General features: G+C 41.0%; 1 protein-coding gene across 1 annotated transcript in view; it reads left to right on the forward strand.

Annotated features, from left to right (window-relative positions):
* The first annotated feature begins 3103 nt into the window (after positions 1-3103).
* Positions 3104-11763, forward strand: part of LOC107570316 (stonustoxin subunit beta-like) — a 24407-nt gene continuing 15747 nt past the window's right edge. Inside the window, exons 1-2 of the mRNA XM_016256535.1 lie at positions 3104-3133; positions 11116-11289. Of these exons, the coding sequence (XP_016112021.1) occupies positions 11129-11289 (161 nt within the window). The 5' untranslated portion in view covers positions 3104-3133; positions 11116-11128. The remainder of the gene's footprint in view (positions 3134-11115; positions 11290-11763) is intronic.

Raw genomic sequence — 11763 nt, forward strand, 5'->3', positions numbered from 1 at the left:
ACATCGTAGATCTGCTCAGTGGGGTTGAGTTTCCAAGAATACAATGCACAAGGGAACACCTCAGGAGGAGTACTATGTTGTTGGGGTGGAATAGCCCCAATGCCTGTAATGGAAGCACCAATTTCAACAATGAACTCTAGACTTGAATCAGTGTGATGCGGAATGGAAGCTGAGGTAAATCTGGATTTTAATTCTTGAAATGCCTGCTGAGCTTCTGAAGACCAAGAGAGATTGTGAGAGTTCCTTTTGAGCATGGAGGTTAAGGGTGTTGTGATACTGTTGAAACCACAAAATAACTTTTGGTAGAAGTCTACAAAGCCTGGAAAGCATTGTGGCAGGGTAATGGCCAGGTGACAATGGCACTCACTTTGGTCTCATCCATGGCAACTCTTTTGGGACTAATTTCATATCAGAGGAACACCATAGATGGTGAGTGAAACTCACATTTCTCTGCTTTGGCAGAGTTTGTTGTCGATCAGGCATTGGAGAACAGACCTTACATGTTTGACATGGTCTTCATAGGTACTTGAATAAACAAAGATGTCATCAATATAAACTATTACCCACTTGTTAAACATGTCTTTGAAGATGTCATTTATAACAGCCTGTAACACAGAAGGACTGTTTACGAGCCCTGAATGGCATGACCAAGTACTTGTAATGCCCAGTGCTAGTAGAGAAAGCGGTCTTCAGTTCATCTCCTTCTCATATACAGATGAGATTGTAGGCACTAGGGAGGTCTAGTTTAGTGAAGAATTCGGCTGTTCTGAGCTGTTCTAGGGCTTCAGGTACCAGAGGTAAGGGATAGCAAAACTTTAATGTGATTTCATTCAGTCAATGATAATCAATGCAAGGTAAAAGGTCGCCATCCTTCTTTCCCACGAAAAAGAAACCGACTGATGCTGGAGAGGTGGAGGGCCGGATGAAGTCCTTGGCCAGTTCTTCCTTAATGTAATTCTGCATGGCTTCAGATTCTGGTTTTGACAGTGAGAAGAAGTAATTAACTGGCAGTAATTCAATGGCATGGTCGCTTAGTCGATGGAGAGGAAGTTGTGTTGTCTTGACTTTACTGAAAGCTTAGATTAGGTCAGCATACTCAGTGGGAAGATTAAAAACTTGTAAATCCTTGGGTTTAACCTCAGTGGTGCTAACGTGCAGAGCGGTGACAAGTTGAAGACATTTAGATTGGCAGCTTTGACTCCAATGTGTTATTTCCTCGCCAGCCCATGAGATCTGGGGATTATGTTGCTGGAGCCAGGGTAGACCGAGAATGATGGCATAATTGGGCAAGGGAATTAGGTAGAGGCAAATGATCTCTGTGTGTAGGACTCTAACCTGGAGCGTGAAATCCTGAGTGACATGATGGACATAGCACAAACCCAGTGGTGCTCCATCTAATGCAGCAACTGACAAAGGAGATGCACAAGAAGTCACTAGTATATCATTCTGCTCAGCAAAGTCAATATCAATGAGATTGCCCGCAGCTCTGGAGTCAAGCATAGCAGTAGTACAAATGGTTTTCTCAGAGACAGTCAACTGAACAGGTATTTCCATACAAGAAGATGAGTAAGGCATTAATTAGCATGCACTTACCTAAAATGGATAATGCTGGTTGGGACAAACTTGGCAAGTGGCCTTCACATGACCGGGTTGGCCACAGTATAAGCACAGATGCTGTTTGATTTGATGCTCTCTCTCCTCAGGTGTGAGAGGTGCACGACCAAGCTACATCAAATTGATTCAAATCCTTTCCTTCATCACGACAGGCCAATTCTGACAGAAGTTCCAAATGTAGCCCCTTGTGAAAGAACAGTTACAAGGTAGCCACTAACGTGTGAAAATTGAGAGCACATGCCACAGCAGTGCTCTCACCCTATTGAAGGGACAGCAGTTGGTCACCAGCATCTCGGCCATTCCCCCGATGCTTAAACACCTCTCTAAAATGTTGAAGAAATATTTTGAACGAGGGAAAAGTGGATCCAGATGGCATTGGCCCAGTCTAAAGCCTTCCTTGTTAGAAACGAGCAGACAAACGAAATCCTTCTTTTGTACATGGAATATAATGTGGGCTGCTGATTAACACAAAGAGCACTGTAGTAGGAAACCTTTACACTCACCTGGGGACCCATCAAACTTTTAGGGAAAGGTGAGGCATGGATTATCAGATACCGTGCTCATGGTAGACGAGCTTGTGGTGTGAGTTGATGCTTTGCTTGGTGGATAAGCGGAGAGTTTGCAGCATCTTAACTAACTCCTTGGTTAGCATCATCAGCCAGTTGAGCTGTTGCTGATGCATGGCTTGAGCAGAGACCTCAGACGTGAGCTGTTGAAGAGCTGCAGGATCGGTGGATGGTTGAAGTCTACTGTAAAGAACCGTCAGACAGGTTGAGATCCATATGCAGCTTTATTAAAAAATAAAACGCCTTTCAAACACAGTACAGCCTTTCAAAGTATACTCCTTATGATAATCATCTTTATCCAGTGTCTGTGCTATTTCTTTCCAGAAGATATGACTGATAATAATGTCTTTATACTAGAGTTGTGTATATCTCCCAACCCCCTCACAAAAGTGTTTATCAACACTGGCATCTGTTGTTGCTATGGTCTGTGGTTGTTTGTTTTTGTCAATTTTCCTTTTTTTCCTTTTCTATTTCAGCTGTGAAACAATGGCCTGGGCCAGTGTGGCCACCTTGTTGCACCTTTGCCCATGGGTGGCCAGTTGAATAGCTCTGTTATAAACCCTACCTGATTAACACATTAATATCACTGTTTATTTGTTTTTGATTTCTCTCTCACTGCACAGGCTATGTGGGTGTAAACTCACTGCTCAGTCTTGTGAAGATACTAAGGTCTGAATTCAAACACTTTAGCTGATTTATTTATTTATTTATGCATTAACTTAAAATTGCATTGCTAAGATTTATTCTGTATGCAGTGACTTTGGGGTTTTCTTGTTCAGATGTTCCATATGTAAACTCACTGCTTAGTCCTGTGAGATTTTGTCATCAGTTTTACCATCCTCAACCTCCTGTCTGAGAGAGCTGGACCTGAGTAACAATGACCTGCGGGATTCAGGAGTGAAGCTGCTTTCTGATGGACTGAAGAGTCCAAACTGTCAGCTGGAGATACTGAGGTAAAAGTTTTTTTTTCATAAATTAAGTACCAAAATGATGTCACAATAAATGAACTTTAAATATATTTTACAATAAATGACATTTTTGTCACCAAATGTTGCATCTGCTTTCAATGCCAAAAACAAAAACAATATTTGCAGGCATGTTTTATTTTTCACATTTATAAAAATGTCTATATTTTCCACCCTGAGAAGTATGACCAATGTAGACTGCATACATTTGAGAACACAATGCCATAAACTGTGCTAGACTTGCATGGTTTTCCAGACTTGTTTACTGAACCCTTCCATATACGTACATACACATACATAATTCACATACACATACACATTACATAATTCACACATGCAACTTTCATCCTTCTCTCTCTCGTTCCTAAAAATTAATAAATTCTATAATTAGTTTATTCAAATAAACATGGTCTTACTGTACGACTTCATCTCTCTGTCTACTTTAAAGGGGGCAGAACGCTAGAGCTAACGAGTTGTAACTCACGAAAATAACCATCATTTTCACACTTCTGTCAAATATTGCACTGCAAACATCATTAACAGCTTTGACTTGTCAATGCTGGCAAATGACCTAGATGTGCATTAAATTCATTATCTGTGTATTATCCCTTATGCTAAGTTCACACCGCACGATTTTCAAAGTCATCGGATCATCATTGTTTTCACACTGCACAACTGTCATTGGTAGCATTCAGTTGCTGCTGTGTTCACATTGCACAATGGGCTGGCAACAGAAGGTTACACACTGCATGACTTTACAATAGGAAGAATCGCAGACAGGTCCAGATAATTAGCATGCCAAATATTTCACGGGCTATATTCTCTCAGATTGCGTCTTTAATAATTCACACTGCATGATTGTCACTTGCGTGAATGAGCACCGATTTGCCTCCGATTTCGGGCATTTGTCAGCAATTTTGCAAAACTTGTTGGTGAGTGAAAATCAGGGAAAAAATTGTGCAGTGTGAACTTGGCATTACATGACTGTTGTACAACAATAATCTGAGGCTGCCGGCAATCTTTGCATCTAAAGGGGTTAAACAATGAGTGGGTGCAATGTTTTGCTTGACCACAAAAGAGTTTAAGTCTGTAAATGCAAGCCCTAATGCATCATTTGTATTATTAGTGTGAATGTTAATGTATCTGACTATTAGTGCTTTATCAACATTATCCAATAGGTCTGAGAGGAAATATGCAAAATCTTTTAGAATATCAGCAAACTATCCTGGTGGTCTATACACAGTAGCCAGAGCAAGAGATAGGAAATATATTTTTCTGTATAACAGTGTAACATTAAGCAGGAGTACTTCAAATGAGTTAGACCTGTGTGCTGTTTTCATTGACAATATCTCTGTATATTGTTGCAACACTGACGCCATGAACAATCTGATGGGGCTAATTTTCACATCATAGCTCACACGTGGACCAGGCATCCGGCCTGTTTTAAGCTTTTCCTTCTTTTTTTATTTTAGACATCCATCAATTAAGGCAGGGGTGTCCAGACTCAGTCCAGGAGGGCCACTGTCCTGCAGAGTTTAGCTCTAACCCTAACTAAACACACCTGAACAAACTAATTAAAGTCTTACTAGGCATACTAGAAACTTCCAGGCAGGTGTGTTCAGGCAAGTTGGAGCTAAACTCTGCAGGACACCTGCCCTCCAGGAGCGAGTTTGGAGACTCCTGAATTAAGGTGATGGAAAAGATATGCTGCACTGATGGAAACAACATGAGACCATGCTAATGAAACTGTCAAGACAGGCTCGCAAGGTGTAGCACACCTGGAAGAGGTATAGAAAAAAGGAGGACTAGATTAAAACTAGGGCTTCCCTGAGTTATGATTTTTCTAGCCAACAATTAGAGGTAATTACTTGAAAACTAAACCACAATGAGCCTTTAATGTGTAGGCTAGCTAGCCTATTTTGTGCTCAACTTCACACATATAGCTTGTGGCAAAGCACCGGCAAAAGTAATGAATGTGTCTGGAAAAATAGTAAGAATATGTTATAATTATTCATTAATAAACTCCTTTTTTTCTGAGTCAGTGTGGCTGCAAAGATGAAGTTAATGATGCTGACTCGCATCTGTAATACAGATTATAAAATCAGAGAGTTTTTGTTTTCGATTTGAAATGTTTAGTTTTAAAGTATGCATTTCAAGCTTTCTATAGATATATTTCTCATATCTGTGAGGCAAGTAGCCTATAGGCTGAGTTTCGGTTTATTTTTGTGATGTGCTTCAGTCCACAAACACAGAGATGGCAGAAAGCACATCATGTATGTTTTCTTTATTTTACAAAAGCGCAATGTTTTGTTGATATTGTGAGTGTACACAAATAAAAGTAGACTGTGACGAGTGGGGGCGGGGCCGAGAGCCGTATGAATGGAGCGAGGCTGGTGGAGTAATTGATAATGAGCGACACCTGCACCACTCACCGGCAGTGTTGCCAATTTGGGGATTTTGTCGCCAAATTTAGCTGCTTTCTCATTGTAGCTGCGACTTTTTAAAAATTTTTGCTGCAAGGAGCTATCTTAGCTATATTTAAATAAAACTAGTGATTTTTGGGAGATTTTTTATTTTTTACTGCGCAGTGAACACACCAGTACACCACACCTGCATGACGCACACCACAATTTCATTATAAGCATCAATCAAGATAGCGGAGAAAAAATGAACATGTTTTAACCAAGGACATAAAAGTTATACCACAATTCATGCACAGTCATGTCAACCAGATACTGAGAGAGAGAGATAGTGCATCATCGTGTCATGTGTGCTGGGATGCAGTATTTTGCACTTACTTTGTAGTAATAGAGTGTGTTGACTGAAATATTATAGTTTGTATGAATAAAGTTTTTGTTTTTGGAGAATCATAATATCTCTTATCTGTTGTATTTGAGCAGGACAGGGATGCACTTTAGTGACACAAAAAACAAATTCCCAACATTGTGTCTTTTGTGTCTTTCCATCGTTTCCATCATGTTTGATGTGCTTGCAGATCACAAGCATTTCCTAATTTCACTTCAGAATTTTTTGTTATACTTAATCTTTTGTTATATTTTTTATACTGTCATCATTTGTAAAGTATATGTATATATTTACTTTCCTTTACCTTTACCAAGTTTACCTCTATTTACTTTGTTTTTATATTTGGCAACTTTTTGTGAAAAATGGAGACTTTTGAGGGTGGTTCTAGAGATTTTCTGAGGGAGGGCAACACTGCTCACCGGTCTCGAGTCCCACGGAGGAGCTCCGGAAGGATAAAAGGAGGAGCTACGACAGTGAAAGACGAGAGAAGACCAGGCCTGGATTTTATTTTGTGTTTTGGTTCTGTTTGTGTGTTTATTTTATTATTAAAGTTTTGTTTGAACGTTCGCCAGTTCCCGGCCTCCTCCTTCCCGATCTAGAAGCTGTGTTACATTGGTGCCGAAACCCTGGAGGAAGGAGGTACACGCTGTCAGAGAGCCCTCTCTGCTGAGTGGGGTCACGGTGCTGAGGAGATCAGGCAGCAGGAACAAGCGAAGAGACCGCCGGTGGCTGCCCGAGGTGGTGGTGCTGGAACGATGGAAGATGAGGTGGGACGGAGAGCTCGCTGCCATGCTCCTAGGTTGAGGAGGGGTGGCTGCTGTCCAAGAGGGAGCGGAGGAGTCGACCCCGTTCGTCAGGAGGCCGGAGCCTGCTGCCGTCTGCCATGATTGGGGACTCGGGGGACTCGCTGCCGGCTGCCCTCAACAGGAGGAGCCATCGCCGTCCACCAGGAGGCGGAGGAGCGGTGGGCCGTCCACCAAAGATGCACAGTACCATCGCATGGCACCACGAGTGAGAGTCTCTCAGCCAGTTGAGGATCAGTTGAGGACCAGTGTGTCCGGGAACTGGACTGATAATTTTTTTTTTTTCCTCTCTCCCCTGAGGCAACACTGCTCACCGGTCTCGAGTCCCACGGCGGAGCTCCGGAAGGATAAAAGGAGGAGCTACGACAGTGAAAGATGAGAGAGGACCAGGCCTGGATTTTATTTTGTGTTTTGGTTCTGTCCTCGCGGACGACTGTCGCGCTGTTTTGTGTTTATTTTATTATTAAAGTTTTGTTTAAATGTTCGCCGGTTCCCACCTCCTTCTTCCCGAACTACGAACTGTGTTACATAGACCCTTTACAGTTTCAAATGAACTATTACTCTTATCTGTATGATCCAAAATGGCATAAAATACTCCAACATTTTTTTTATTCTAAATTAATTTAATAAAGAAATAAAAATAAATATATACACTTTGGCATTAAAAACAAAGCCATTATTTTAATGGCTGCAACAGTAGTAAAGGCTGTGATAGGTTTTGATTATGGCATTATATTTAGATCTACTCTTGTCATGAAAAGTTGCAGTGATGATCATTGCAACTCGAGTTCTACACTCTAACGAATACTTTGATCAAAGCTAAGCAAAGCAGTTCTGGGTGGTGATCTCTACGATTGTGGGCAGCGGAGTGGGAGAGGTAGCTAGAACGTGTCTTTACCTGCCCTTAAAGGTAGACGCATATCCACCACTAGAGCAAGTAAACAATGAATGAATCAATGATACTGTGTGTCACGAATCCGGTCCATGAACTTCCGTCGGCTAACCACCAGAGGTCACCCTTTCCTTTACATTGACTCTCGCACAACACAAACTGTTGCATAGCACCCCGGACTACATATCCCATCATTCATTGCACGGTTTGCACACTGCACTGATTGCATTCATTGCACTCAGCTGTTTATTATCACCTCACTCACTATATAACACCCACTCAAACTGCCATTCTCTGCTGAGTATTGTTTAGCCCGTACCCCGTTCCTAGTCTCTGTGTTTTCCTTGTTTTGCCTTGCCTTGCCTGTTTTCGCGGTTTCGGATCTTTGCCTGTTTTCCCTGGATTTATCCCTCTAGTCTCGCCCCTGTGATTCTGTCTGCCGATCTTCGACCTACGCTAGCCCTAGGACTATTCTTGTGTTTTGTCCGGCATATACCTGTCTGCCATTATCTGACCCATGCCTGTTTTATGACCACGTCTCTGTCTTCTCCTAATAAAAAGCTTGCATATGGATCCGCACGTCTCACGTCTTGTCAGCCCCGTTACACTGTGAGTGAGGCTAGTACTGGATTTGGGAAATCAATAAAAATTGTGATATCAAGGCACTCTGATTGTTTTCGTTGTAGAATATGATTGGGGCATTTTCACCCATTGTAGAAATTGAAAATGACAGTTTATAAAATTGATTTGAAGATTAAAAGTAAAAGATAAAGAATCAACTTGACAGAGCTCCAAACACAAGCACACTGCAGTATTAACTGATTTTTAAAATAATTGTTGAAGTTCTGAAATGAATGCATCCAGATATGCCCTGAAGTAATTCAACCAGCAGCTTGTCTCTCCATGTCAGCAAAGGCAGGCTACTGTTAGCAAATAGCACTAAGCATTATCAACATGTATTGTGATCAAAAAGAAAACACAGAAACACTAATGACACAAACGTAACACTGAAGGTTTAGACTCCAAAAGCCTAATTCACTGACTTCAAACTATACAAATGACACTTAATGTGGCATTATTAAACAAGGTAAAATCTGAGTGCTACTAACCAAGTGTAGCTCATGTGTAGATACTTTGATATGATATACGTACATTACCAGTCAAAAGTTTGGACACACCTTCTTCCGACGCTAAGCAACAATCTTATGTTTGGGAGCAAATTTATAAGAACATATCCATGTACCTTTTTGAAATATTAGTGTAGAGACCTGCGCGGGATGGATTTTTCAGTCCTGCTCCTGCCCACTCCCGCAGAAATATATCTTATCTGGGCCCGCTCCCACCCGCGACATTCATGTTTTGTCCCGCTCCCGCCCGCAAAAGCCCGCATAAATGTAATCTATATAGATTTTCTTTCAGCATATCAAAGAAATTTACATTAAATGGTTCTGTAACATCTCCTAAGATCCACAACATTGGACCAAAAGACAGTACGCCGAATCTCGTGGATTACAATTTGCAACTAGACGGATGCACGGTTACTTCCTCTACAGTCAAAAATCTGGGTGTTATATTAGATAGCAACTTGTCTTTTGAAAATCATATTTCCCATGTTACAAAAACGGCATTCTTCCATCTTAGAAACATTGCCAAGTTACGAAACATGATACCCGTTTCTGATGCAGAAAAGCTAGTTCATGCATTCATGACCTCTAGACTGGACTACTGTAATGCACTGCTAGCTGGTTGTCCTGCATCTTCAATAAACAAGCTACAGATAGTCCAAAATGCAGCGGCTAGAGTCCTTACCAGGTCAAGAAAATATGATCATATTACCCCAATTTCACAGTCTCTGCACTGGCTACCTGTTAAATTCCGTATCAGTTACAAAATATTATTACTTGCCTATAAGGCCCTTAATGGGTTAGCTCCTGCGTACCTAACTAGTCTTCTACCACGCTACAATCCATCACGCTCCCTAAGGTCACAAAACTCTAGACTTTTGGTAGTACCTAGGATAGCAAAGTCCACTAAAGGAGGTAGAGCTTTTTCGCATTTGGCTCCCAAACTCTGGAATAGCCTTCCTGATAACGTTCGGGGTTCAGACACACTCTCTCTGTTTAAATCTAGATTAAAGACACATCTCTTTGGCCAAGCATTCAAATAATGCATCTCATAACTTGACAGAGCTCCAAACACAAGCACACTGCAGTATTAACTGATTTTTAAAATAATTGTTGAAGTTCTGAAATGAATGCATCCAGATATGCCCTGAAGTAATTCAACCAGCAGCTTGTCTCTCCATGTCAGCAAAGGCAGGCTACTGTTAGCAAATAGCACTAAGCATTATCAACATGTATTGTGATCAAAAAGAAAACACAGAAACACTAATGACACAAACGTAACACTGAAGGTTTAGACTCCAAAAGCCTAATTCACTGACTTCAAACTATACAAATGACACTTAATGTGGCATTATTAAACAAGGTAAAATCTGAGTGCTACTAACCAAGTGTAGCTCATGTGTAGATACTTTGATATGATATACGTACATTACCAGTCAAAAGTTTGGACACACCTTCTTCCGACGCTAAGCAACAATCTTATGTTTGGGAGCAAATTTATAAGAACATATCCATGTCCCAGCATAAATGCTCCTGATAAAATGTGTTATTTAGGCTAAGCACCAACATTCACAAACCACTGTTATTTTTAACAGAAAAGCAAGCATGGGCTGCTGCGTGCATGGTTTGGCATGGCAGAATGCAAGCAGCGCTCCCTTTATTACCACTAAAAGCTGACATCTCAGTTCATCGCGATTTCATAAAGCTCTGTGATAATACAATGAACATATGCATAATGAATCATTCACAATGTCTACTCATGTGTGTTAAAATGAGAGGATTCGCGAGCACGCAATTTCAGCACTGCGGTGAGAGGATTCTAACTTAAATCACCTCTGATTGGCCACTGCGTTCCAGAAATCAACAGCTCAGTCTGTGATTGGCTACATTGCGCAACCCTTTAAACACGTGTTATAAATAGAAACTATGCCTAGCTTGCACGTGTTAATCATTTTAATGGTAATAGTTGTTCTTTTTGCTTTTGTGCAACACATAAATAACAATTTATATTTTTTAGACATTTTCTGTTTAGATAAATTCTATTTTGCGGGAGTCCCGCAAATCATTTTACTCTCCCGCATCCCGCACACACACGAGTCTCTTCCCGCCCGCACCCGCCCATCAAGAGTTGCCCCGCGCCGCACCCTGTTGCACTCTGGAGTGCAGGTCTCTATATTAGTGTACATTTCTACTGACATTTTTACTGGAGCATAAATGTATCAGGTGTCTACACTTTTTGTACTTTTGTGATTAAATCTATAAAAATGGACAGCTACCACACTGTGTGTTTGTGACATCTGACTGCCAAACTAATGTGATATTGACTATTTCTGTGTGTGTTTGTAGATTGTCAGGTTGTATGGTGACAGAGAAAGGCTGTCGATATGTGTCTTCAGCTCTGATTTCAAACCCCTCACACCTGAGAGAGCTGGATCTGAGCTACAATCACCCAGGAGATTCAGGAGTCAAGCTGCTCTCTGAAAAAATGGAGGATCCAATCTGCACACTGGACAAACTCAAGTATGCCAGCAAGAATTGTTCATACTCTTTATTGTCTATATATATATATATAATATATATATATATATACACATATATTAATATTAGTGCGGTCAAAATTAAATTATTTAAAAATTAACGCAGGGGCGGAGCTTAGGATTGGTCACCCCACTCATAACCGCTACTTCTGTCTCTTTTTTCTTGACAAGAAGTGAATTTATTTAGTTGCAGACCATGTTTACGACCACATCAAAGCGGAGATGTTTCAGACATGCACTCCCGCTTCACTTCAGCACCAGGGAGAGCACTGGGAGAAACGGTACTGTTCTTGGAGCACGCACTCTTCAATTGCACGCACAAAAGTGCCGGCGTGTGCTGTAGTATATATAATTTAATATCAAAGCGTGAAATAAATTACAAGCATCCAATGTCGTGGGCAGTTAAGTCACAAAGTTACCAAAAAGGTGATTAAAGCTGCCTTAAAACTGTGCATGC

The sequence above is a fragment of the Sinocyclocheilus grahami genome, unplaced genomic scaffold (assembly GCF_001515645.1).
Source record: "Sinocyclocheilus grahami isolate Dianchi unplaced genomic scaffold, SAMN03320097.WGS_v1.1 scaffold1440.1, whole genome shotgun sequence".
NCBI classification, from domain to species: Eukaryota; Metazoa; Chordata; class Actinopteri; order Cypriniformes; family Cyprinidae; genus Sinocyclocheilus; species Sinocyclocheilus grahami.